The 27925-nt window shown below is 44.8% G+C and overlaps 1 protein-coding gene across 4 annotated transcripts in view; it reads right to left on the bottom strand.

Moving 5' to 3' along the window:
- Positions 1-27925, bottom strand: part of GPR107 (G protein-coupled receptor 107) — an 86871-nt gene that overhangs the window by 51954 nt on the left and 6992 nt on the right. For all 4 annotated transcript variants that reach the window (XM_009457495.5, XM_009457494.5, XM_054658471.2 and 1 more), the window contains exons 2-7: positions 11611-11724; positions 10895-10945; positions 9979-10058; positions 7586-7725; positions 4091-4128; positions 1589-1645 (exon numbers count right to left, since the gene is read on the bottom strand). In XM_009457495.5, coding sequence (XP_009455770.1) covers positions 1589-1645; positions 4091-4128; positions 7586-7725; positions 9979-10058; positions 10895-10945; positions 11611-11724 — 480 coding nt within the window. The remainder of the gene's footprint in view (positions 1-1588; positions 1646-4090; positions 4129-7585; positions 7726-9978; positions 10059-10894; positions 10946-11610; positions 11725-27925) is intronic.

The following is a 27925-nucleotide window of genomic DNA, read 5'->3' on the forward strand; positions in this document are numbered from 1 at the left end:
TATTAATATGGATGGCGACGAAAATGATGGTTACTAAGCTTAAAGAACATACAAACATTGTTGAACAGGCAAAATGATCTATGGAAAAAGAAATCAGAACAGTGCTTATGGGGATAGAGGGGCTTTCTCAGAAGATGGAAACACAGAAATATTGAGACAGTGAATTACATGGGTATATATGTATTTGTCAGTACTGAACAAACCGTATACTTAAGACACGACCTGTGCATTTCACTGTAGGCTTTTTTTTTTTTTTTTTTTTTTGAGACAGGGTCTCACTCTGTCACCCAGGCTGCAGTGCAGTGGCATGATCGAGGTTCACTGTGTGAACCTTGACCTCCCAGGCTCAAGTAATCCTCCTGCCTCAGCCTCACTAGTAGCTGGGACTAGAGGCACATGCACCACACCTGGCTTTTTGTAATTTTTTTAAGAGATGAAGATTCACCATATTTCCCAGGATAGTCTTGAACTCCTGGGCTCAAGTGATCCTCCCACCTTAGCCTCCCTAGTAGCTGGGACTGTAAGCATCTACCACCATGCCTGGCTAATTTTTGTATTTTTTGTAGAGATGTTTCACCATGTTGCCCAGGCTGGTCTCAAAACTCCTGGGCTCAAGCAATCCGCCTACCTCAGCCTTCCAAAGTGCTGGGGTAACAGGCGTGAGCCACCACGCCCTGCCATTTTTTATTTTTAGATGATTAAACAGTGAGGTTCAGAAAGTAAGTGAGACCAGGCAAGGTGGCTCACATCTGTAATCTCGGCACTTTGGGAGGCCCAGGTAAGAGGACTGCTTGATCCCAGGAGTTCAAGACCAGCCTGGGCAACAGAGCAAGACCTCATCTCTACAAAAAATTTAAAAATTAGCCAGGTATGGTGGTCTATGCCTGTAGTCTCAGCTACTTGGGAGGCTGCGGCAGGAGGATCACTTGAGCCTAGGAGGTTGAGGCTGCAGTGAGCCGTGATTATACCATTGCACTCCAGCCTGGGCAACAGAGTGAGACCTTGTCTCAAAAACAAAACAAAAAGAAATGAAGTGAGGTGTCCAATACACCCAGCTAGTAAGTGGGTTCTGAGGCCCAGTCCAGTATCTTGTTCCCATACGTATGCTATTATGCTGCCCCTAAACACTCATGGGCAATTAATAACTCTGACAGCTAAGCAGGTCACTCAAAGCCTCTAAGTCTAGGTGAAATCATCTCTAAAATTACAACATCACCGTAAATCATCACCAATGGTCCTTTCAGAATGGGGTACTATGCTTCTGGCACACTTTGAATGGGAGGTAGCATGGGGTTGGGGCAAAGGGGTCATGGGAACAGCCAGGCAGGACTGGGTTGGAAACTGTACCGTGTCACCTACACTAGATAGTCACAAAGTTATTCACTCTCAGAGACTTCTGATTTGATAAGTAGATGGGTAACAATATCCACCTTGTGGGTTTGTTATAGGGAGAGCTATTGCATTTAAGTGACTGATACAGGGCATACCTAAGTTGTTATTCCTAAATTCAAAATTCCTCTAAAAAAAAATTACCCTTTTACACGGTAGAGAGAAATTCTAGGAGGCTTTACACAAAGAGCATACATACCTGAAATGACACTGCCCCACCATTATTATGAACAGAAAAGGATTTCTCTCCCATGGCCTAAAAAGACATAATAGTATGTTTTAGGATGACACCGGCATAGAAAGCATGCTAATTAAAAGTAATTTATTAAACAAAACAAAACATGTTTCTTAAACTCTAAATTTGCTGACCTTCAAAAGCTCTCTGAAAATAAAACCAACTATCCTTTCGAGATGGCTGAAATCTGCTTTCACAGAGAATGGTAGTTGTTCTTCACCTGTCTCTTCTGCCTCTGCACTAACCCCTACCTCCACCCCCTGCCTTGAATCTTTCGGCTAGACAGCTTGTCTACCCTTGAAGTTTCAGCCAGACTAAGGGTGCTGACCCAGGCCATGCCGTTACATCCCCTGAATTCCACTCCTGACATCAAATGGCCAAAATATTGGCCAGGCGCAGTGGCTCACGCCTGTAATCCCAACACATTGGGAGGCCAAGGTGGGCAGATCACTTGAAGTCAGGAGTTCAAGACCAGCCTGGCCAACAAGGTGAAACCCCATCTCTACTAAAAATACAAAAATCAGCCAGGCGTGGTGGTGCGTGTCTATAATCCCAGCTACTCCGGAGGCTGAGGCAGGAGAACTGCTTGAACCCGGGAGGTGGAGGTTGAGATCGTGCCACTGCACTCCAGCCTGGGTGGTAGAGCAAGACTGCGTTCCCCCCAGCAAAAAAAAAAATCAAAATATTGCCATTTATACAGTAAAACTGAGCAATGAAAAGAAATGATACATGCAACAATGTGGATGAACTCAAAGTAATTATGCTGAATATAAGACAGAAAAGAGTGCTGCATAATTCAGTTATATGAAGTTCTATAAAACTAATCTATACCCCAGTGACAGATCAGTGATTGCTTGGGGACAGGGGGCTTACAAAAAGGCAGAAGAAATTTTTGGGGTGATGGATATTTCACTACCTTGATTGATAAGTCAAAGTTATCAGATTGCTGCTTTACATATCTACAGTTTATTTTAGGTCAATTATACTTCAACAAAGCTGTTAAGACAAAACATCACCATTTAGATGTCCCCCTCACGGAGAAATCAAGATATCGCAAACCAAAACTTTCCCAGTTTTTCCACTTCTGCTATTTCTACGACCCCCTCCTCTGCTCCTCTCTTTCCCTCCCATCACCCTAACTGGCTTCCCAGTCGTTTACCATCCAAGGCTCTGCTCTAGTCCAGATCCTCATCACCCGAAACCTGTATTCTCACAACTGCGTCCTTCCTGGTCCTTCTAACAACCCTTTCTCCTTCTCCAAGGCTACCCTTCACATCACTTTCGGAATTATGATCTTTAATAAACAGTCTTTCCCAATCAGGGACTCAGGATGACTTCCCGTTGCCTGCACATCAATTCCTCTATTGCTTGGCCCTGTATTATCTAAGACCTCTCTCTGCTCCCAAATATGTGTCTTTTACTTCAAACGAGCCAGTGCTCAGCATTTGTCATCATCCAGTCTTTGCGTATGGCATTCTTCCTCCCCTCCCTTGTCTTTCTCTTCCCTGAACAAACTCCAGACTCAGCCCCGGCGACAGCTCCTTCCAGAGGGCTTTTCTGATGGTTTGGCATCTTCCTTCCCTAACTACCTGACCCTACATCATGTAAGTGCTGTGCAACTTAGAAATCAATTTTCTTTTCCTTTCTTTTTTTTTTTTTGAGACAGGGTTTCACTCTGTCACCCAGGCTGGAGTGCAGTAGCGTGATCTTGGCTCACTGCAGCCTCTGCCTCCCAGGTTCAAGTGATTCTCCTGCCTCAGCCTCCCAAGTAGCTGGGATTACAGGCATGCACCACCAAGCCCAGCTAATTTTTGTATTTTTAGTAGAGACAGGGTTTCACTATGTTGGCCAGGCTGGTCTCGAACTCCTGATCTCAAGTGATCCCCCAACCTCAGCCTCCCAAAGTGCTGGGATTACGGCATGAACCACCACATCTGGCCCCCTGTAGATGAGATATGTGTGTGTGTGTATGTATGTATGTGTGTGCATATATATATATATATATATATATATATATATATGTTAGATCTCTGTATTGCAGGTTCCACATCTGCAGATTGAACCAACTGCCAACCAAAAATATTTTTTAAAATAAGATGAAAAAGTAATAGTAATAAATAACATAAATAAAAAACCAACATAGTGTAACAACTATTTACAAAGCATTTACGTTGTATTAGGTATCATGAGTACTCCAGAGATGATTTAAAGTACACAGGAGGATGTGTGTAGGTTATGTGTAAATACTATGCCATTTTATATAAGAGACATGAGCATCTACTGATTTTGATATTCACTAGGGTTCCTGTAACCAATCCCCTGTGGTCACCAAGGGATGACTGTATATGTATGTCTGTGCATGCACGTATGTATATATATCAATACACACACACACACATGCATATAACACACACATGTACACACATATCCAGAAAAGCTGAGCACAAAAGGGTGGTTAGTTCTTACCTTTGAATCCACTGTACTTCTTTTAGACTTTCCACCGTCTAGAAGCAAGAACATTTAAAAGAGAGTGCTGCATGACTCAACTTACAGATACATATATATATTACAGTATCATTTTATGAGGCTTCAGCTTGTCTAATATCAAATAATTAAACAAAACAATCTTGGGGACTGCCATTTCCTCAGGTCCCAAAACATAATTCTTGTACTGTCGAAGCAGCAAATTAGACCTTTTTATATTATAAACGGTATCTAGTAACCGGTAATAGTAACAACAGAATTCATTTCTGGATATTCTAGCTTATGTTATTGCCAGAGAGGCCACATGGAATGACTTCCTAATTTTCTAAGTAATCACATTTGAAAACATAATTTTTAAGAAGAAGGCCAGGTGCGGTGGCTCATGCCTGCAATCCCAACACTTTGGGAGGCTGAGGCAGGTGGATCACCTGAGGTCAGGAGTTTGAGACCAGCCTGGCCAACATGGCGAACCCCCATCTCTACTAAAAATACAAAAATTAGTCGGGCATGGTGGTGCATGCCTGTAATCCCAGCTACTCGGGAGGCTGACACAGGAGAATCCCTTGAACCCAAAAGGTGTAGGCTGCAGTGAGCTGAGATCATACCACTGCACTCCAGCCTGGGTGACAGAGCGAGACTCCATCTCAAAAAGAAAAACATGAGATACATGTACACACTTGAAAAAGTTAACAGCAAGTAATATTAGTATAATGATACTTTCCTCCCTACAGGAAGAAGATTGCTAATGGCTTCTTTCATGGAACAGAGTGGGCATCTATCTTTTGTTTTCACTTAAGATATTCTTGGGCTGGGTGCGGTGGCTCATGCCTGTAATCCCAGCACTTTGGGAGGCTGAGATGGGCAGATCATGAGGTCAGGAGATTGAGACCATCCTGGCTAACATGGTGAAACCCCGTCTCTACTAAAAAATACAAAAAAATTAGCCACGTGGTGGCAGATGCCTGTAGTCCCAGTTACTCGGGAGGCTGAGGCAGGAGAATGGCGTGAACCTGGGAGGTGGAGCTTGCAGTGAGCCGAGATCGCGCCACTGCACTCCAGCCTGGGAGACAGAGCAAGACTCCGTCTAAAAAAAAAAAAAAAAAGATATTCTTTTTGGGAAAGACTGGACTTCAGGCTCCCTGCAGGAAGGAAGAGAATAAAGAGAAAGAAAAGAATATTTTCTTCCCAGAGAACGGTGATATGAGCACAAAGAAGCTAGACAAGAAGCAGATGGTACACAGGCATTAACCTACACCATTGCACAAATGCAGTCTTTCTGTGTGGCTTTTAACTGCAGTCAAGTTGGACAGACTGAATGACACAGTTTGGATGTCTGTCCCCTCCAAATCTCATGTGGAAAGGCAGTCCCCAGTGTTGGATGTGAGGGCTAGTGTGAGGTATCTGAGTCATGAGGACATATCCCTCATGAATGGCTGGTGCCCTCCTTGTGGTAAGGAGTGAGTTCTTTCTCCGAGTTCAGGAATGATCTGGTTGTTTAAAAGAGTGTGGCACCTCCCCACTCCCTCTTGCTCCTGCTCTCGCCATGTGACCTGCCTGCTCCTTCTTGCCTTCTGCCATGATTGGAAGCTTCCTGAGGCCCTCACCAGGAGTAGATTCCGGCGCCATGCTTTGTATAGCCTGCAGAACTGTGAGGCAATTAGACAATTAAACCTCTTCTTTTTTTGTTGTTGTTGTTGTTTTTCGGTGGTGGTGGTTGGTTTTGAGACAGGCTCTCACTCTGTCACCCGGGCTGGAGTGCAGTGGCGCAATCTCGGCTCACTGCAGCCTCTGTCTCCTGGGTTCAAGAAATTCTTTTGCCTCAGCCTCCCCAATAGTTGGGACTACAGGCGCATGCCACCACATCCGGCTAATTTTTGTGTTTTTTTTTTTTTTTTTTTTGAGACAGAGTCTCACTCTGTCGCCAGGCTGGAGTACAGTGGTGCGATCTTGGTTCACTGCAAACTCCATCTCCCTGGTCCAAGCGATTCTCCTGCCTCAGTCTCCTGAGTAGCTGGGATCACAGGCACGTGCCACCATGCCCGGCTAATTTTTTGTATTTTTAGTAGAGACGGGGTTTCACCATGTTGGCCAGGATGGTCTCAATCTCTTGACCTTGTGATCCGCCCACCTCGGCTTCCCAAAGTGCTGGGATTACGGGCGTGAGCCACCATACCCGGCCTAATTTTTGTATTTTTAGTAGAGATGGGGTTTCACCATGTTGGCCAGGCTGGTCTTGAACTCCTGACCTCAAGTAATCTGCCCACCTTGGCCTCTCAAAGTGCTGGGATTACAGGCATGAACCACCATGCCCAGCCTCCTTTGAGAAAAACATTGTATAAGCAGTAAGTATGTATGTATTTATTTCGGAGACAGGGTCTTGTTCTGTCATCCAGGCTGCAGTGCATCACGGTTCAATGTGGCCTAGACCAGTCACATTCAAGCAATCCTCCTGCCTCAGTCTCTTGAGGAGTTGTGACTACAGGCACATGCCACTATGCATGGCTAATTTTTTTATTTTTATTTTTGCAGAGGCAGGGCCTCTATGTTGCTCAGGCTGGTACAAGCTCCTAGACTCAAGTGATCCTCCCACTTTGGCCTCCCAAAGTGCTGGGATTATAGGCGTGATCCACTGCACCTGGCCATAAATTATCTTTAAAGAACTCACATGAATCATCAGATGAACCTGACAGTTAATAAAAAATGGTGAATATAAATTGGTTAATCAACACATGGAGAAAAAGTACAGTCTCAGTAATAAGAGTAAATATAAATAAACAGGAATACCTTTTCTGCCTTTCATTTTAGGATTTTGTTTTTTGAAAAGAAAATACCCCATATTGGCTAGGACATGATAATGTGCCCACTATTCCTACATATTTCTGATAAGAATATAAATCCACACAACTCACTTGGAAAGGAATTTAAAAATATATATCCATATTCTCAAATGCATTCATATCCTTTGAACCAGAAATTGCAATTCTGAAAACCATCTTAAAGAACGTTCTCTATACGAAGAGAGTTCTATGCATAAAGAAGTCCACTGCAGCAATATTCATAATCACACAAAAATGGAAATGTGTCTCCTCAAGGGGAAAGGTTGAGCAAATTACAGTATCTGCTTAACAGGATATATGATAGGTATAAAATGGGCTAAAAAGTAATCAGGCATGCATATAAAATTATAAGCATGACTGAATTTTAAAAATCAAATGTTCTAGACTTATGAAACAAGCTTATAAGAAAACATAAATTACTAAAATTCTAACACTGGGAATAAGGAGAAATGACTGTTGTTTTTCCATCTGCTTCAGATTTTCCACATTTTTCTTTAACATTTACGTATTTTTGTGTAACTTCCAAAATATAATGCTAAGACGACAACAGATCATGTTTTACTTTTACTTTTAATTAGGAACAAAAAAGCTACAAAGCAGGTAGTGAAAACTGAAAGCCAGTTTCCACCTTACGGTTTACCTTGTGTCTTCTGGGTCTGGTTGCCTGCTGAAGCAGGGTTAACATTAGGCTCCTGGCTCTGACCAAGGACTTTCTCATCCCTGCTGAAGACGATCTTTGGTAACTGGGTACCAGCTTCTGGTGGAGACTTTACTCTTACCCTACATTCAAATAAGACAGAAGGAAAAAAGGTCAAAGCAGTGCTCCTGGCCACTGAGCATGCTGCGTGCAGGCCCTGTGCCAAGCTCATGCAGTCCTTATGATGTTCTACAATGTAGATTCTATTATCCACATTCTACAGATACCGAAACTGAGGCTCAGAAACGTTAAATAACTTGCCCAAGGGCACCAAGCTAGGAAGTAGTTGGACGAGGATCCAGGTAGTCTCTCTTAAGCCTAAGATCTTAGCAACCACACAATTCTGAGGTACATCTTTCTCCTTAAGTATCGTTAAAATGCTCAGCAAATTGGTGCACAAGAGAAACGGACAAAATGTAAAACATCAGTAAGACTTTAAAGTGAAATCCAGGCCAGGCGTGGTGGCTCACGCCTGTAATCTCAGCACTTTGGGAGGCTGAGGCGGGTGGATCACTTGAGGTCAGGAATTCAGGAACAGCCTGGCCAACATGGCAAAACCCTGTCTCTACTAAAATTACAAAAAAAAAAACTGGCCGGGTGTGTTGGCATGCGCCTGTAATCCCAGCTACTTGGGAGGCTAACGCAGGAGAATCGCTTGAACCTGGGAGGTGGAGGATGCAATGAGCCAAGATCGTGCCACTGCACTCCAGCCTGGGCCACAGAGCGAGACCCCATCTCAAAAAATAAAGAAAGCAAGTGAAATCCAGGGAAGCGCGAGAGGGCAGTGGCACTGTTAGTTGCCTCCTAATATCCATTTCCACCCTTCCCCCTTCTCATGAGACCCAATTTTGTTTAGCCCATCCCACCCAGGAGTGGCCAGTGACAGTTCCCATGCCTGAGTGGATGCCCAACCTAAGCTGGCACATTCAAGCACTTCTCATTCTAACTGGAAGAGGAGCCTGCTCTCTGTCCCTTGGCTGGATATGAATGACGGAGCAGAGCCACCTTGTGATGGCTGGGAAAACTGCCTGAGGAAGAAGCTAACACTCAGGATGGCAGAGCAGAAAGATGAAATGCACCAGAGTCCCTAACATCAGCAAGCCACCGCAGGCCTGTCTCTCGCCTGCCCCACTGCACATAGGTGAGGTAATCAATGTCTTCACTATTCATGCCAGAGTCTAAGTCAAGTCTTTTGTTGCTTGCTTCCAAAAGTAGACTGACTAATACAGGAGACTGTCAGATCAATTTTCTTAAATGAAAACAGAGGTTATCACGGAGAATATTTTAAAAGTTAGGGTCTACAATGGTTTTATGACAAAGCATTTTTTTTAGAAGCTTATTCATTAGTCTTCTTACCTCCAGTCTTGTTCATCTCAAATCCGTCCTCTTCTGGCCTGCTAGGAGTCTACCTTACAGGCAAGTCTGAGCACATGATTCCTATCTTAAAGGCTCCCTCAGCAATTACAAAGTACACAGGTGGAAGTATGCTGAACTTGAAAACACAAAGTCTGATAATTCATCAAAGTTCAACATTTTTTTTTTTTTTTTTTGAGATGGAGTCTCACTCTCTCACCCAGGCTGGAGTGCAGTGGCGCAATCTCGGCTCACTGCAAGCTCCGCCTCCTGGGTTCACACCATTCTCCTGTCTCAGCCTCCCGAATAGCTGGGACTACAGGCGCCCACCACCACGCCCGGCTAATTTTTTGTATTTTTAGTAGAGACGGGGTTTCACTGTTTTAGCCAGGATGGTCTCGATCTCCTGACCTCGTGATCCGTCCGCCTCGGCCTCCCAAAGGGCTGGGATTACAGGCATGAGCCACCATGCCCGGCCTCAACATTTGTAAAGAGGCTGAATTGTCAGAAATCCTCACCAACAATCTCATGAGGCAGATACCATCATCACGAAGTAGGTAAGGACACTGAGGCCCAGAGTCACAGGGCTGGTGAGTGGAAGAAGCCATTATGTGGACCCAGTCTTGTTTCCACTCTGCCTTTGCATAGACTATGCCCTCTGCCTGGAATGCTTTACTTATTCATCTGGTAAAAGGCTACTCACTAGAAAGCTGCTTGGGCCAACACTTATCTGAAGCCTCTCCTTCCTTTCTACAATTCATGAGTTCTTCCCTTCCACTTCTCTGTTTGGCGGTGATCATGTGTATTGCCGTTCTGTCTCTCCCATTGAGGACAGGACGTCTGTCTCCCTAGCCTTGTCTTGAATCTCCAGCACTCAGCACGGTCTCTGGCACATGGCAGACACCCAAGGAATGTTAGCATACTACTAAATTCTCCCCGACTCTACTCTAGGACTGAACTGAAGGAACTTTAGAATTACTTACTCACTTCTGGAGATGTCTAGGATTAAAAGGGTGACAGAGACAGACTGTTTCTTTAAAATACAGTAATTCACATCTTCATCCTGAGAAAGGAAGAGCCAATTGTACATCATCTTATTCATTCACACTAGAACAAGAACAGAGTTTTCAGGAACATAGCAAATGAGTGGCTCAAACTCCATTCAAAATAGTAAACCGGTGGGCGCGGTGGCTCACGCCTGTAATCCCAGCACTTTGGGAGGCCGAGGTGGGTGGATCGTGAGGTCAGGAGATCGAGACCATCCTGGCCAACATGGTGAAACCACGTCTCTACTAAAAATACAAAAATTAGCCAGGTGTGGTGGCAGGCACCTGTAGTCCCAGCTACTCAGGAGGATGAGGCAGAAGAATCACTTGAACGAGGGAGGCAGAGGTTGCAGTGAGCCAAGATCACACCATTGCACTCCAGCCTCGGCAACAAGAGTGAGACTGTCTCAAAAACAAAAAACAAAAAACAAAAGTAAACCAACTGTGGGTTCTCAAAAATGCTTGGAAGTCAAAGCAGCCACCACCTCAAGAAATGGCGCTGTGGCCGGGTGTGGTGCTCACGCCTGCAATCCTAGCACTTTGGGAGGCCGCAGTGGGTGGATCACTTGAGTCCAGGAGTTTGAGACATGGCCAACAAAATGTGAAACCCTGTCTCTACTAAAAATACAAAAATTAGGCAGGCGTGGTGGCACACGCTGGTAGTCCCAGCTACTCAGGGGACTGAGGCAGGAGGATCGCTTAAGCCTGGGAGGTCAAGGTTGCAGTGAGCTATGATTGTGCCACCGTACTCCAAAAAAAAAAATGAAAATGGCACTGCAAGAAGTAGGGTGTTCCCGTTCAATGGCCTGGGCTCAAGTGAAGAGATGAATCAGGTCACACATTTAATACTCACCAGGTAAGAAGAAAAGCCATCATTCTTTGTACGGTCTAGGCTAAATCCAATCTAATGGGGAGTGAAAAGAGTAGAAGTAAATATCTACACAATTGTCCATACTTTTCTTACTCAAAAAGCAGAAAAAGTGGTACTTCTAACATGGTCTCCTCTGTTTTCTTAGCATTCATTTTGTAAGAAGGCAAAGTAAAATCACTCAAGCAAAGTCACTAATTATTAGAATTATTACAGAATTACATTTTAAGTGTTAAAAGTGAAATTATTTGATGCCTGATATATAATTTGCTACTCACATGCTTAATTATCTCCATATTCTGGTATTTTATATTTAAGCATTGGGGTTGGAAGGTGACTCTCGCCTAAGCTAAAAGAGTAAACCCCTGGGCTGGGCGCAGTGGCTCACACCTGTAATCCCAGCACTTTGGGAGGCCGAGACGGGTGGATCACGAGGTCAGGAGTTCAAGACCAGCCTGGCCAAGTTGGTGAAACCCCGTCTCTACTAAAAATACAAAAATTAGTCGGTCATGGTGGTGGGTGCCTGTAATCCCAGCTACTCGGGAGGCTGAGGCAGAGAACTGCTTGAACCCGGGAGGCGGAGGTTGCAGTGGGCTGAGATTGCGCCACCGCACTCCAGCCTGGGTGACAGAGCAAGACTCCATCTCAAAAAAAAAAAAAAAAAAAGAGTAAACCCCTGGATCTCATTAAAAGGTACTTACAGTCACATCCTTGTCTTCAGGCTCATTCAGTGAGAGGCTACTGACATTCACCACCATGTACCCATCCTTGAAGAAGCCAAAGGTGTTCAGATGAACTTTATGCCTCACATCATCCTAAAGAGATTTGTAGTGGTGGAATTAGTTATATGGAAAAGTGCTTTTGATTATTTAACCTATTCATTTGCTTTAAAAAGTATGATATCAGGCTGGGCGCGGTGGCTCAAGCCTGTAATCCCAGCACTTTGGGAGACTGAGGCGGGTGGATCACCTGAGGTCAGGAGTTTGAGACCACACTGGCCAACATGGCGAAACCCTGTCTCTACTAAAAATACAAAAAGTTAGCCGGGCATGGTGGCGGGCACCTGTAATCCCAGCTACTTGGGAAGCTGAGCCAGCAGAATTGCTTGAACCTGGGAGGTGGAGGTTGCAGTGAGCCGAGATCATGCCACTGCACTCTAGCTTGGGTGACGGAGCAAGACTCTGTCTCAAAAAAAAAAAAAAAAAAAGTAAAAGAAAAGAAGAGAAAAACTATGATATCTCATTTCTTGCTAGCTAGCCAATGTTTCCATATGCTCAGTAACATACACAGCTGTGGTAACATGTCTTTCTCCAAAAGCTGAAGACAACTCATCGGAAATCCAAAAGATATCAACAGTTTCTGCAGAAGGAAGTATTCAATGGATTCAAATTCACTCCAATGCATTGGTATGGGTTCTAGGGGCAAACTCAGTGGTTGGCTGAAATGTGAATTCCAGGGCAGGAGGAACCATGTTTTCGTCATCCCCATATCCTTCCTGATAGTACAATGCCTGGCATCTAGTAGGCACTCAAAACATGCTGGGGGGTGGGGAGGAAGAAAAGGAGCGGCTGAAGCTGTTCCAAGAATACACTCATTTATATAAATCCTCTTATCAACTTGTGTGTACCTGGCTCCTCCCATTGGCAGGATAAAGAATGAAGCTAAGTTATAAGTCAATTATTTAAAAAGGTGAATTTTCACCTAAAAATGATACAGTAGATGATGGGTTTTCAGGCAACAAAGCCTTATGCAAGAGGAATCCCAGGAATAGGAATTAGCGACATGGAGACAGAGTCTTTTGGATACAAGATAATCCTAAGGTTTGGTGAGACTGAATCACATGGGCAGACGCCTACCCCACCTGCTTGATGCTGTCTCAACATCCTGACTCCAGTCTCAACTAAGTCAGTACACTGCAGGGCCAACAGAACAATGGTGTCAGTGAACACTTCTAAAACTGGGCTTCCACAAACACACTTTATGTTGTGTAACAATTAAGTTTTATATTGAGATTTGGCTAAATTGCAATACCTTCCGTAAGTTTGCCATTTGATTCTTGGTGTGAAGGGTAACTTTTTATTTCTAGATTTGGGGTTTCCTGGACATCCCGGGTAGTCTAATGGCAAACACCAAAGGCCTGTGAGGACAGGCTGTGGAGCAGATCTTTGGCAGAAACAGCATAAACCAAATCCCCTCCTCTCCCCCACAGAACTACACCACACTGCACTATCACTAGCAGGATTTTCTTTCCTGCCCACTCTTGCATTCATAGCTTTTTGACAGCCCTAGATTATGGGCTGAGAAGCAGAGGGACACAGTTCCAACTTGCCTCCCTGCTCAGGCCTAAGGCTATGGTCCCTGTTTCCCCTCAACATCTGTTAAAAACCCAGGACTCGGCCGGGCGTGGTAGCTCACGCCTGTAATCCCAGCACTTTGGGAGGCCGAGGCAGGAGGATCACTTGGGGTCAGGAGTTCGAGACCAGCCTGGCCAAAATGGGAAACCCTGTCTCTACTAAAAATACAAAAAAATTAGCCGGGCATTGTGGCACATGCCTGTAATCCCAGCTACTTGGGAGGCTGAGGCAGGAGAATCACTTGAACCCGGGAAGCAGACGTTGCAGTGAGCCGAGATCGTGCCATGGCACTCCAGCCTGGGTGACACAGTGAGACTCTGTCTCAAAAACAACAACAACAAACAAACAAAACAAACAAACAAAAAACCCAGGCCTCTGGGCTTCAAGTTTCTGCAATGTCACAGGGAAGCCCTGGCTTCCCTGTTCTTTGCCCAATGGAGTTTCAGCTCCTTCTTCCCTTTTTTGGGCCCCTGGGAATTTCCCTTATTTTCTTAGGCGCTTGGCTATGTGGTGAAAACATGTTTGCTGGATTTCCACTTCCTGGTGGGCTGGAGTGGCTTGCAGCAAACCAACATTCTCACAGAGAACAATTAGAAAAGCCAGATAAGATAACAGAGGTCATCTCCTGGAATCTACAAGAGTGGGTCAATGGTAAAAGCCAGAAAAGCTAAGGCTCCCAGCCTTTCTTGGAATTCTCTGAGAGAATTAAACCCACGGAAAATGTCTTCAGTATCTATTTTCTCAATTCTCTCAAGGACAGTATATGATGACTACCCTCCTAGAGGCACAGGAGAAATTAACTCAACTACATAAATGGATGCCTTAGCACATTAGGGCTTCATTCTCTGGCAGAATCCTCAGTGGAGCAGGACTGCAGAGGGAGAGGATGAGGGAAAACGAACACACAATTCCTGCCACATAAAACAACGTATATGAATCACAGCCATATTCATGTAAAACAAACTGGAATGCAGGGGGAAATCATCTGTGGTGACGGAGATGAAGACAGTGACCACTCTCAGGAGAAAGGGGCTTTCCTGGGACTTGAGGGAAGGTGAGGCTTAGGTTGCTTCTGGAGGGGCTTGGTAATGGTTCTGCCTCATTTCCTGCGGGCTGCATGAGTGTGTCTACATTCTGGAAATGCACTGAGTTGTTTGCTTATAATGAGTAATTTTTAGCCATGTATATTACACTTCAATAAAGTTTAAATTTTAAAAGTATGTCTTTTCTAATTGATCCAGCATGAAGCTGCTTTGTAGCAGAATGGAAACCTGCTAAGCTTTCATTTATACTTAGTCCACCACAATACAGGTTTTCTTGTTGTTGTTGTTGTTTTTTTTTTCCAGAAAATGTTTCGATTGCAACCTGGTAGCAGTCCCCCCCCCCAACATAAATAGTACATTCCTTTTTTTTTTTTAACCTTTGCATCATCATTTCATTTGATGATACAATGCCATGAAAAACAGGTTTTTGAAGACTATTTTAAACAATAAAAACAGCATCGGCTGGGCAGGATGGCTCATGGCAGTAATCCCAGCACTTTGGGAGGCCAAAGCAGGCGGATCACCTGAGGTCAAGAGTTCGAGATCAAGGCCGGGCGCGGTGGCTCACACCTGTAATCCTAGCACTTTGGGAGGCCGAGGTGGGCAGATCACGAGGTCAGGAGATTGAGACCATCCTGGCTAACACGGTGAAACCTCATCTGTACTAAAAACACAAAAAATTAGCTGGGCGAGGTGGCAGGCGCCTGTAGTCCCAGCTACTCGGGAGGCTGAGGCAGGAGAATGGCGTGAACCCCGAGGGGCGGAGCCTGCAGTGAGCTGAGATCACGCCACTGCACTCCAGCCTGGGCGACAGCGAGACTCCGTCTCAAAAAAAAAAAAAAAAATTAAATAAATAAATAAATAAATAAATAAAAAGAGTTCAAGATCAGCCTGGCCAACATGGTGAAACCCCATCTCTACTAAATACAAAAATTAGCCGGGTGTGGTGGCGTGTGCCTGTAATCCCAGCTACTTGGTAGGCTGAGGCAGAAGTGCTTGAACCGAGGAGGCGGAGGCTGCAGGGAGCCGGGTTGTATCACTGCACTACAGTCTGGGCAACAGAGCGAGACTGTCTCAAAAATAATAATAATAAGGCTGGATTACGCCTGTAATCCCAGCACTTTGGGAGGCCGCGGCGGACGGATCACCTGAGGTCAGGAGTTTGAGACCAGCCTGGCCAACACGGTGAAACCCCGTCTCTACTAAAAATACAAAAATAAGCCGGGCTTGCTGGCAGGCGTCTGTTAATCCCAACTACTTGGGAGGCTGAGGCAGGAGAATCGCCTGAACCCGGGAGGCGGAGGTTGCAGTGAGCGGAGATTGCACCATTGCACTCTAGCCTGGGGGACAAGAGCAAGACTTTGTCGCAAAAAACAAAACAAAACAAAAATAGTAATAATAATAATAATGATAATAACAACAGCATCACAACTCCCAGTATTCAGAGCCTTCCAAGAACTAGGTTATGTGCCAAGGGCTTTACCTATGATTTCTGACCCTCGCTCAGCTCAGTGTGGTTAACAGAAGCAGCCCCACGGTAGCGATGAAGACACCAGTTCAGAGGAAAAATGACTACCTGAGGCCAAGCAGACTATAGCTAATAAAGCTGGGGCTTCAAACTAGATCTGATATGAGAGCTATTTTCACATTATCATCTCCTAACAAGGGAAAGTAATCATGATACAACATTAAATGTAAAAAGCTATATTCAGTAACATTTGATAGAAAAAAAAAAGGGTGAGGGGCCAGGCGAGGTGGCTCTCGCCTATAATCCCAACATTTTGGGAGACTGAGGCAGGCAGATTGTTTGAGCCCAGGAGTTTGAAACCACCCTAGGCAACAGAGAAACCCCATCTCTACAAAAAAAAAAAAAAAAAAAAAAAATTAGCCAGGTGTGGTGGCATCCTAGCTATTCAGGAGGCTGAAGTGGGACAATTGCTTTAGCCCAGGATGTCGAGGCTGCAGTGGGCTGGGACTGCATCACTGCACTCCAGCCTGCACCACAGAGTGTGACTCTGTCTCAAAAAAAACAAAAAAAGAAAGAAAAAAAGTTAGGACTGGGCCTGGTGACTCTCATCTATAATCCCAACACTTTGGGAGGCTGAGGTGGGAGGGTCGCTTGAGGACAGGAGTTCAAGACCAGCCTGGGCAACACAGAAAGACCCCCACCTCTACAAAACATTTTAAAATTTGGCCAGGCGTGGTGGCGTGCAACTGTAGTCACGGCTACTGGAGATGCTGAGATGGAGGATCCCCTGAGCCCAGATGTTTGAGGCTACTGTGAGCTATGATTACACCACTGCACTCCAGCCTGGGAGACAAAGCAAGGCTATCTCCAAAAAAAAGAAAAAAAGAAAAAAAAATTGTTACCCACAATCCCACTGGCACTGACTTTTTTATATTTTCGTGAATTTCTTTCAAGTCTTTCATAAATAAGGGCAAATATATATCCTTTCAACTTTTTCTTTTTGGCTGGGCGCAGTGGCTCATGCCTGTAATCCCAGCACTTTGGGGGGTCAAGGCAGGCGGTTCACCTGAGGTCTGGAGTTTGAGGCCATCCTGGCCAACATGGCGAAACCTCATCTCTACAAAAAATACAAAAAGTAGCCAAGCATGGTGACACATGCCTGTAATCCCAGCTACGTGGGAGGCTGAGGCAGGAGAATAACTTGAACCTGGGAGGCGGAGCTTATAGTGAGCCGAGATCACGCCACTGCACTCTAGCTTGGGCGACAGAGTAAGACTCTATCTCAAAATAAATAAATAAATAAATAGCCAGGAGTAATAGCAGGTGCCTGTGATGCTAGCTACTCAGGAGGCTAATGCAGAAGGATCACTTGAGCCCCGTAGTTTAAGGCCTGCCTGGGCAACATGGTGAAAACCTATCTCTACCAAAAAAAAAAAAAAATTAGCCGGGTGTGGTGGTGCAAGCCTATGGTCCTAGCTACTCAAGAGGCTGAGGTGGGAGGATAGTTTGGGCCCACGAGGCCAAGTGAGCCAAGATCGTGCCACTGCACTCCAGCCTGGGCGACAGAGCAAGACCCTGTCTCAAAAAAATAAAAAATTAAAAAAAAAAAAAAAAAAAAGAGGCCAGGCACGGTGGCTTATGCCTGTAATCCCAGCACTATGGGAGGCCAAGGTGGGCAGATCCCCTTGGGTCAGTTTGAGACCAGCCTGGCCAACATGATGAAACCCCATCTCTACTAAAAATACAAAAATTTGCCGGGTGCGGTGGTGCATGCCTGTAGTCCCAGCTACTAGAGAGGCTGAGGCAAGAGAATCGCTTGAACCCGGGAGGCAGAGTTTTCAGTGAGCTGAGATCGTGCCACTGCACTCCAGCATGGGTGACAGAGTGAGACTCTGTCTCAAAAAATAAATAAAATAAAAAGAAAGAAAGTACTGTTGCCAATAATATCTGTAGGACCTTCACCTAACCTGTTCCCCACCTCCATTTTAAGCTATTGTGTCATGTCAAATAAGATATGTATGGAAGTGACTTCGTAAACTATACCTCACTATAAAAGTCACAGAGGCATACATATCTTGAGACTGAAGAAAGTACAAGCGAGGAGGATGTGACAAAGCAGCATGAAGATAACAATACCAGATGCAAGCAATGGAGATTCAGCTACCTTCTCCACCTCCACCCTATCATTTCCATTAGCACTGACACAGGCAATGGAGGTTCAGCTACATTCTCAACCTCCAGCCTACCATTTCCAGTAGCACTGACACCGTGGTAAAGGGTGCCTGTTTCACCAAGGATTTCAGAGACTGCAAGCACTTGACCTTGTCTCCAGTACTACACTAAGAGCTTCATATATCACCTCAAGTTCTTACAACTCTATGAGGCAAGTAGCCTCAAACATGTCCATTTGGTAAATGAGGAAACAGAGGCTCAGAGTTAAAACTTGCATAAAATCATTAGGCTAGTAGATGGCAGGGCCAGTAACCTAACTCAGAATTAAGTCCCAAATCTATTCTTTTAACTACCACATACTTTTTACAACCAAATAAAAAGTATATCCTAGGGCAGGGCACGGTGGCTCACACCCGTAATCCCAGTACTTTGGGAGGCCGAGGCAGGCAGATCACTTGAGCTGAGGAGTTTGAGACCAGCCTGGGCAACATGGTGAAACCCCATCTCTGCCAAAAATACAAAAAATTAGCTGGGTGTGGCAGTGTGCACCTGTGGTCCCAGCTACTCAGAAGGCTGAGGATCACTTGAACCCATCCAGGAGGCGGAGGCTGCAGTGAGCCAAGATTGTGCCACAGCACTCCAGCCTGGGTGACAAAGCAAAACCTCGTCTCAAAAAAAAAAAAAAAAAAGAGGACATACTGTTTTGATGTATTTGCTCTTTTCTTCCTCACTTTAAAAACGGTTGTTTTATACTGACAGTTCTGCTATTTTAACTAAATGTCAGAACTTCTGCACCGACTTCATATTAAACGGCTTTCAGTCATAAAAAAAATAGAGCAATGATACCTCAATTTAGTTTTTCTTATAAACTGAATTTTAGAAAATAAGAAATACAGTAACACTTAACTGAGCTAGCTTCGGCTCACCAACTGGGGGTCTACAGACTTATATTAACCCACATGTTATACATGGCTAACACAGTGTTTTGTTTTACTTTTGTTTTTAAATTTGAATCAGTTGCCAATGAATTCCACGTAAAAACATGAATTTCCAGCTTCTCTTATTTAAAAAAAGAGAAGAAAAAAAAAGCCACAAGATCCAGAGCTTGTAGGCCACGTTCCAGTAAAATAAGAATCCATTCTCTGGAGCAACAAGCAGGGGCCACTGTGGCAGGAGCCTGTGCTCTTCTGCTACCCCTCCCCCTGCGGTCTCACTGAGCCAGCTGACTTACAAAACCAAGCTGGCTTCTAACCGCATCTTGAATTTATGACCACTGATCAAAACAAAAACCAGATCCAAAAGGTAAGCAAAAAGTACCTTCAGGCACCACAAGCAATTTCTCTACTAATACAGAAAAAAAAAAAAAAAAGAAAACAAGAATAAGCCTACCAATCATGGCTGAGCTCGATGGCTCGCACCTGTAATCCCAGCACTTTAGGGGGCTGAGGTGGGAGGATCACTTGAAGTCAGGAGTTTGAGCCTGGCCAATATGGTGAAACCTCATCTCTACTGAAAATACAAAAATTAGCCAGGCGTGGCACCCGCTTGTAATCCCAGCTACTTGGGAGGCTGGGGCAGGAGGATCACTTGGACTTGGGAGGCAAAGGTTGCAGTGAGCCAAGATTAGACCATTGCACTCCAGCCTGGATGACAGAGTGAGACTGTCTCAAAAAAAAAAAGGGGGCGGTGGGGGGGACTACCAGTCATTAGCTGCCTTCTATTAGTGGTAGGAGAAACTAACCTAAGAAGTTTAATATTATAATTATTGGCTCATTGCACATACATAGCAATTCACAAATGGAATGGGGTCAAATTCACTCACATAACAAAAATCCACCAGCTAAGCACATGAAGTGAGAGAAGAACTACACAGAAGACTGAGGTGCTGGCAAACGGGCTGTCTTCTCAGACAGTCACTGAGGGCTTTAGGCACTGGAAGCTTACCCAGGGCAGGTAAAATGGAAGGTGCGCTAACCTGGGTTCAAACTCTGACTCCTCCTCTTATTTAACCAGAGCTCCATTTTCTTAAGTTATAAAGCAGGGATAATAACATCTATCTCAAGGGGCTGCTATGAGGAGTCGAATAAAAAGCATCAAATATTTAGCACAGTCTCTGACTTATCACAGATGCTTTAATAACAAGCAGCTATTACTATCACTTAAAATTTGGATTCTATAGGACACTTCATTTTCCCCAAATAAGCTCAAAACAGTTATCATTATTAGCTCAGTAGTCTCAACCTTTCTGTGTACACAGCACAGTCTCATTATACTAGAACTCTCTCTGCATACTTAAGAGGGAAGAAAGATTTAAAAGGACACTAAATGTATCAACACCATCTCCCTCAGTGTCACATTCTCCCAGCTCTCTTCCTATTGTCCTTCCATCCAAGTCAGCTTGAGTAAGCTGTTGGCTGCCATAACCAAGCTCTTTTTTTTTTTTTTGGAGACGGAGTCTCGCTCTGTCGCCCAGGCTGGAGTGCACTGGTGCCATCTCGGCTCACTGCAAGCTCCACCTCCTGGGTTCACGCCATTCTCCCGCCTCAGCCTCCCGAGTAGTTGGGACTACAGGCGCCCGCCACCACACCCAGCTAATTTTTTTGTATTTTTAGTAGAGACGGGGGTTTCACCGTGTTAGCCAGGATGGTCTCGATCTCCTGACCTCGTGATCTGCCCGCCTCAGCCTCCCAAAGTGCTGGGATTACAGGCATGAGCCACCGCGCCCGGCCAACCAAGCTCTTTTCTACACTCCCAAGACAAAGCCCAGTGTGCTGGGCTTGACCACACACTGCTGCGACAGTACACTGTCTCCTTTTCTACCTCACTGGGTCCACATGGCCAACTACAAATTCTGGACAGACATGGCTAACCTATGGATGGACATGTGCCCAGTTGCAGCAAACATTAATTTTTCATACTGATCATAGTTTTGGAGGCATGCCTAGGAAAGGTTTGAGATTTACCAGAATGGAGCAGCTAATAATCAATGGGCCCGAGATGAGGCACAATCATCATCATCATCGTCAATGCACAATCATAATAATCAATGGGCATGAGATGAGGAAAATCCTCTTTTATTCTTTTTAGATTTATTTGTATTTTTATTTTTCTTGGGACAGAGTTTCACTCTTATTGCCCAGGCTGGAGTGCAGTGGCGCAATTTCAGCTCACTGCAACCTCTGCCTCCCGGGTTCAAGCGATTCTCCTGCCTCAGCCTCCCAAGTAGCTGGGATTACAGGTGCACACCACCACACCCAGATAATTTTGTATTTTTAGTAGAGACAGGGTTTCACCATGTTGGCCAGGCTGGTCTCGAACTTCAGGTGATCCACTCGCCTTGGTCTCCCAAAATGCTGAGATTACAGGCATGAGTCACCAAGCCCCGCCAGGAAAATCCTTTTAATTTCCCAAAACTTTCCAGATACTTTTGGGGGGGAGTGAATAAATGCATCCCTCCCTACTCAGAATTCACAAAGCAGTATGTAAAGTGAGGCTGCAGCCAATGGATTAGGAAAGATCCACTGCATAAAGCTGGTGTAATCAGGTGGGTCCTGATCGACTGGCACCGATTCTAGAGTATTTGTGCAAAGAAGGATTTGATTTACTTACTTACAAACATCACTTTTTTTTTTTTTTTTTTTTTGAGACAGGGTCTCACTCTGTCACCCAGGCTGGAGGGCAGGGGCACCATCTTGGTTCACTGCAACCTCCACCTCCTGGGTTCAAGTGATTCTCCTGCCTCAGCCTCCCAAGTAGCTGGGACTAGAGACACCTGCCACCACGCCGGGCTAATTTTTGCATTTTTTGGTAGAGATGGGGTTCCACCATACTAGCCAGGCTGGTCTTTAACTTTTGACCTCAAGCGATGTGCCCGTTGCGGCCTCCCTAAGTGCTGGGATTACAGGCATGAGCCACCGCACCAGGCCTACAAACATCACTTAATGGGTTTTTATTTATTATTATTATTATGTTTTTGAGATGGAGTTTCACTCTTGTTGTCCAGGCTGGAGTGCAATGGCGCGATCTCGGCTCACTGTAACCTTTGCCTCCTGGGTTCAAGCGATTCTCCTGCCCCAGCCTCCCAAGAAGCTGGGGATCCACGCCCAGCTAATATTTTGTATTTTTAGTAGAGACGGGGTTTCACCATGTTGGCCAGGCTGGTCTCGAACTCCTGACCTCAGGTGATTGCCCACCTCGGCCTCCCAAAGTGCTGGGATTACAGGCATGAGCCACCGTGCCCGGCTGCGAATATCACTTAATGGCTAAACATGTTCTCTGAAAGTTATTACTCAAAAATAAAGTAATAACACGTTCCTATGAAGTTAGAGCTTTGGGGTGAGGTTATTGGTATACATTGCATTCTCTTTCTAAGGCTGCTGTAACAAATAGCCACACACTGGGTAGCTTACAACCACAGAAGTTTGTTCTCTCACAGTTCTGGAGGCTACAAGTCCAAAATCAAGGCGTCAGCAGGGCCACAGTCCCTCTAAAGGCTCTGGGGAAGAATCCTTCCTTGCCTCTTTCAAGCTCCTGGTGATTACCAGGATTCTTAACATTCTTGGTTTGCAGCTGCCTCACTCTAGGCTCTGCCTCCACCATCACATCGCCTTCTTCCCTCTGTGTATGCCTCTGCGCCCTCTCCACTTGTTATAATGGCACCTGGCACACTGAAAATAGGGCCCACCCTAACCGCATATGACCTAATGTTAACTGCAAAGACACTATTCCAAATAAGGTTACATTCTGAGGTTCCAAGCAGACATGAACTTGTGGGGGCACTAGTCAACCCAACACATACAGATCCATCCTCTTACTCATTTACCCTGAAATGTCCTAGTGCCTAATTACATGACCCATATCTTTGTTATTCTGCAACTAAACAGATGTAGAAAGGGATAAAGAAAAGCTATTTTATAGTTCAGACACAATTTCTTGACACCTACTTTTTATTAGTTACAAAAAGAATAAACCCTGGCTGGGCGCAGTGGCTCACACTTGTAATCCTAGCACTTTGTGAGGCCAACGCCTCCCAAACCCTCCCTAACCTGAGGTCAGGAGTTCGAGACCAGTCTGGCCAGCATGGTGTAACCCCGTCTCTACTAAAAATACAAAAATTAGCTGGGCATGGTGCCGCATGCCTGTAGTCCCAGCTACTTGGGAGGCTGAGGCAAGAGATTCACTTGAATCTGGGAGATGGAGGCTGCAGTGAGCCGAGATCGTGCCACTGCATTTCAGCCTGGGTGACAGAGCATGACCCTCAAAAAAAAAAAAAAAAAAAAAGAATAAACTCCATGAAGAAAAAAATCTATACAGCAGTAGTAAAGGGAAGCAATACAAAGGAAAAAGAAAAAAAAAGACAAAGCAATCACTGGAATTTCCCAGGGCTGTTTTATTAAGAAACCCCAGCAATCAAATATTTTATTATACTACACTGGTATTTTCAGAAGGAAGTACACTGGCATACATGCCACCAAACAGCAGTCACTAAAAAAGGCATGTTCGATGTGGAGTGTGGAAACTTGAATAAAGAAGAAAAACAAATAATAGGAAAAAATAATTAAAAACTGAAAAAAATTTTAAATAATTTAAAAAGCATGTTATAGCCAGGTACAGTGGCTCATGCCTGTAATCCCAGCACTTTGGGAGGCCAAGGCGGGCAGATCATGAGGTCAGGAGATCGAGACCATCCTGCCTAACACGGTGAAACCCTGTATCTACTAAAAATACAAAAAATTTGCCGGATGTGGTGGCAAACGCCTGTAGTCCCAGCTACTCGGGAGGCTGAGGCAGGGGAATGGCATGAACCCGGGAAGCGGAGCTTGCAGTGAGCTGAGATCATGCCATTGCACTCCAGCCTGGGCGACAGAGCGAGACTCCATCTCAAAAAAAAAAAAAGCATGTTATATTTTCATGTATACACACATGCTAAAGAGCAGCTGCTTAATAGATATTCACACTTAAAAGAGATGAAACCCTGAAATGTCTGTAAAAAAAAGATCATTTACAGTGTACACTGAGGTTAGGAGTCATTCTAGTTCAAATACGCCAGACATTGGTATTAAAATAACCAAATCTTCCCTGTCTTATCCTCTCATAAAGAGTTCAGGACCAAGGTGGTAGGAGTGCCTGAGACCAGGAGTTCAAGACCAGCCTGGACAAAGTAGCAAGACCCTATCTCTACAAAAAATCCAAATAAAAAAATTAGTCAGATGTGGTGGTGTGCACCTGTAGTACTAGCTACTAGGCAGGCAGGCTGAGGCAGGAGGATCCCTTGAGCCCAAACGTTTGAGGCTGCAGTAAGCTATGATTGCACCACTGAGTTCTAGGCTGGGTGACAGAGTGAGACACTCTTATTTAAAAAAAAATAAAAGACGGATGGACAGACAAACAGAAGGAAGGAAGGAAGGAAGGAAGGAAGGAAGGAAGGAAGGAAGGCAGGCAGGCAGGCAGGCAGGCAGGCAGGCAGGCAGGCAGGCAGGCAGGCGAAAGAGCCACCATGCTATATCATAACTACCTGTCTATGGGCCTGTCTCATTTGTATATCTCTAGTGTCTAGCACATAGTAAGCATTTAATAAACGTTGAATGAATGAACTACTACTTAGATCAGTCTACTACTCAGTGCTATTATTATTACTATTATCATTTTCGAGACAGGGTCTTGCTCTTGTCACCCAGGCTGGAGTGCAACAGCGCAATCTCAGCTCACTGCAACCTCCGCCTCCCGGGTTCAAGCAATTCTCTTGCCGCAGCCTCCCGAGTAGCTGGGATTACAGGCATGCGCCACCACGCCGGCTAATTTTTTGTATTTTTAGTAGAGATGGGGTTTTACCATGTTGGCCAGGCTGGTCTCAAACCCGACCTCAGGTGATCTACCCGCCTTGGCCTCCTAAAGTGCTGGGATTACAGGTGTGAGCCACCGCACCCAGCCTTAGTGCTATTATTTTACATAATTTTATCTAATCCTCATAACTACCCTGTGGGAAAGCTACCATTATCCTTATTTTACAAAGTCGGAAACTAAGAATCCGAGTGGCACATGAACAATCAATCTCTTTCACTTCCTCTTCCAGACATAAGCTCTAACCTCATTTTGCCTTGGCTAATGCTTTTTTTTTTTTTGAGACAGAGTCTCACCCTGTCACCCAGGCTGGAGTGCAGTGGTGCAATCTCGGCTCACTGGCCTCACTGGCCTCCCAGGTTCAAGTGGTTCTCCTGCCTCAGCCTCCCGAGTAGCTGGGATTACAGGTGCCCATCACCATGCCCGGCTAATTTTTGTATTTTTAACAGAGACAGTATTTCACCATGTTGGCCAAGCAGGTTTTGAACTCCTGACCTCAGGGGATCTGCCCACTTTGGCCTCTCAAAGTGCTGGGATTACAGGCGTGAGCCACCACGCCCGGCCTGCCCTGGCTAATTCTTACTCTTCCAGTCTCAGCTTTAATGTCACTTCTTCAGGAAACTACTTCCCTATGCCAAAAACCAGGGCAGGTTCCTCATCACGCAGAATAAAATCCACACATCCTACCATGGCCTCCAGGCTCATGTGTACCTCTCCCCTAGATCACTCTGCTCCAGCCATAGGTGCCTCCATAGACATGGGAACATGAAGATGCTCCCACTCAGGGACTTTGCACTTCCTGTTCCTCTGCCTGTGATATTCTTCCCTAGACCTGGGAACATGAAGATGCTCCCACTCAGGGACTTTGCACTTCCTGTTCCTCTGCCTGTGATATTCTTCCCTAGACCCTCAAATGCCTGGCTCATTCATTAAGTCCGCTCAAATATTAACTCTTCAGAGTCTCTCTCCAGAGTAATTTCCAATTCCATTACTCTTGGTTCCAATACTGTTTTATTTTCTCATCAATTTATCCCATTTTTAAATTACTTGTGCATTCAGGTGTTTAGAAGCTAGCTGCCCATTACCACTAGAATGAATACTCCACAAAGGTCGGGGCTTAGTCCCGCTCACTGACTCAGCCTGTGTCTAGAAGTGCCCACCCGGTATATAAAAGACACCTGAAGAGTATTTGTTGAATGAGTAAGAGACAGAAGGCATGTGTTGCGAAGTCATCCAGTAAGCTTAATGTCACTCATTTAAGTCAATGAATGTATATTGGCAGATTTTAAGTCAAAATAAAGTTTCAGGTGCATACTCCTTTTGTGTGATATTCTGCTTTAACTTATCTTTTCATCCAACATCTTCTAGCCTAGATCCCATCAGCGAGGAAGGCTTCTAATATGACTAGCCCAGAAGTTACACTGCACTCGACAGCAGTGAGGACTGGCTATTCCCAAGTTCTGCTCTAAACTACATGCCTTGCTAAGCTGCTGGCACAAAGTCTAGAGTATTTAAGTTATAATTTGTGGATAATTATCATAAAAGTATCAAACCCAAGAAATGCCCAAATTTCTGAGGCTTTAGCAAAGCACTTCCTGTCCACTTGCTCATTTGCAGCATCTACTTGAAAGCCAGAATGATCAGTAATCAAAATATTGTGTTTTTAACACAATATAAAAATTATATTCAGACAATTTTTGATGTAAAACTCAGATTAGCCGAGCACAGTGGCAAGCATCTGTAGTCTTAGCTACTTTGGAGGCTGAAACCGGAAGATAGCTTGAGCCCAGGAGTTGGAGGCTATCGTGCACTATGTTTGCACTGGTGAATAGCCACTGTACTCCAGCCAGGGCAACACAATGAGACCTTATCTCAAAAAAAAAAAAAAAAAAAAAACCTCAGATTATCATTTTTATTCCATTAATAAGAAATGGATAGGCTGGGCGCGGTGCCTCACACCTGTAATCCCAGCACTTCGGGAGGCCAAGGTGGGCAGAACATCTGAGGTCAGGAGTTTGAGAACAGCCCGGTCAACATGGCAAAACCCCATCTCTAATAAAAATACAAAAATCAGCCGGGCGTAGTGGTGGGTGCCTGTAATCCCAGCTACTCAGGAGGCTGAGGCAGGATAATTGCTTGAACCTGGGAGGCGGAGGTTGCAATGAGCCGAGATCACGCCACTGCACTCCACCCTGGGAGACAGAGCAAGACTCCATCTCAAAAAAAAAAAAAGAAATGGATTAGAAAATTACTATTAAAATAATATCAATGACTATTTAAATATTCCCATGTTAAAAGTTATGAGTAAGAACACATTAATCACCTGTCATCCAGAAATGGCTAAATTACATTCCACATCAAGTCTAAGAAGTCAAGAAGTATTAAGATACTTAAGAAAAATTCCCATCAACAAAGGAGATTCTAGACTGTACACAGAATGTGGAAAAGCATATCTGTTTTCTCTGCTGCCTTAGGCTGCTTACATTAGACACAGTCCTCCTCTGTGGGATTGGACTGCACTTAATGTAATTAATCTATAAATGTTACCTGGGCGTGTCAATGCCTAAGGGATGATTCTTGTTTGCACTTTATACACTTCTTTTGTCTTGTGTGCCACATTAGAAAAACACAACAAGACCTACTGTACAATAAAATATATAATTTGGCTGGGCGCCGTGGCTCATGCCTATAATCCCAGCACCTTGGGAGGCCAAGGCAGGAGGATAACTTGAGGCCAGGAGTTTGAGACCAGCCTGAGCAACATGGTGAGACCCTATCTCTACAAAAAAATTTAAAAATTAGCCAGGCATGGTGGCGGGTGGTCCCAGCCACTCAGGAGACTAAGGCAAGAGGACTGCTTGAGCCCAGGAGGTGGAGGCTGCGGTGAGCCGTGAGCCGTGTTCATATCACTACATTCCAGCCTGGGCAATAGAATGAGACCCTGTCTCAAAAATAAAAATAAAAATAAAAATAAAATATGTAACTTAACAGTCTTATCCTTTGATACCAAATAGCATAATTAAATCTCAATAAACCTAATGAACAAAGGAACATAAGCACTGGGCATTAACAGGGACCAACATCGCAAAAGAACAACAATCAGACACTGTGCCTCCCAAAGGAAGAACATAGCACTACC

Source organism: Pan troglodytes, chromosome 11 (genome assembly GCF_028858775.2).
Source record: "Pan troglodytes isolate AG18354 chromosome 11, NHGRI_mPanTro3-v2.0_pri, whole genome shotgun sequence".
Taxonomy (NCBI): Eukaryota; Metazoa; Chordata; class Mammalia; order Primates; family Hominidae; genus Pan; species Pan troglodytes.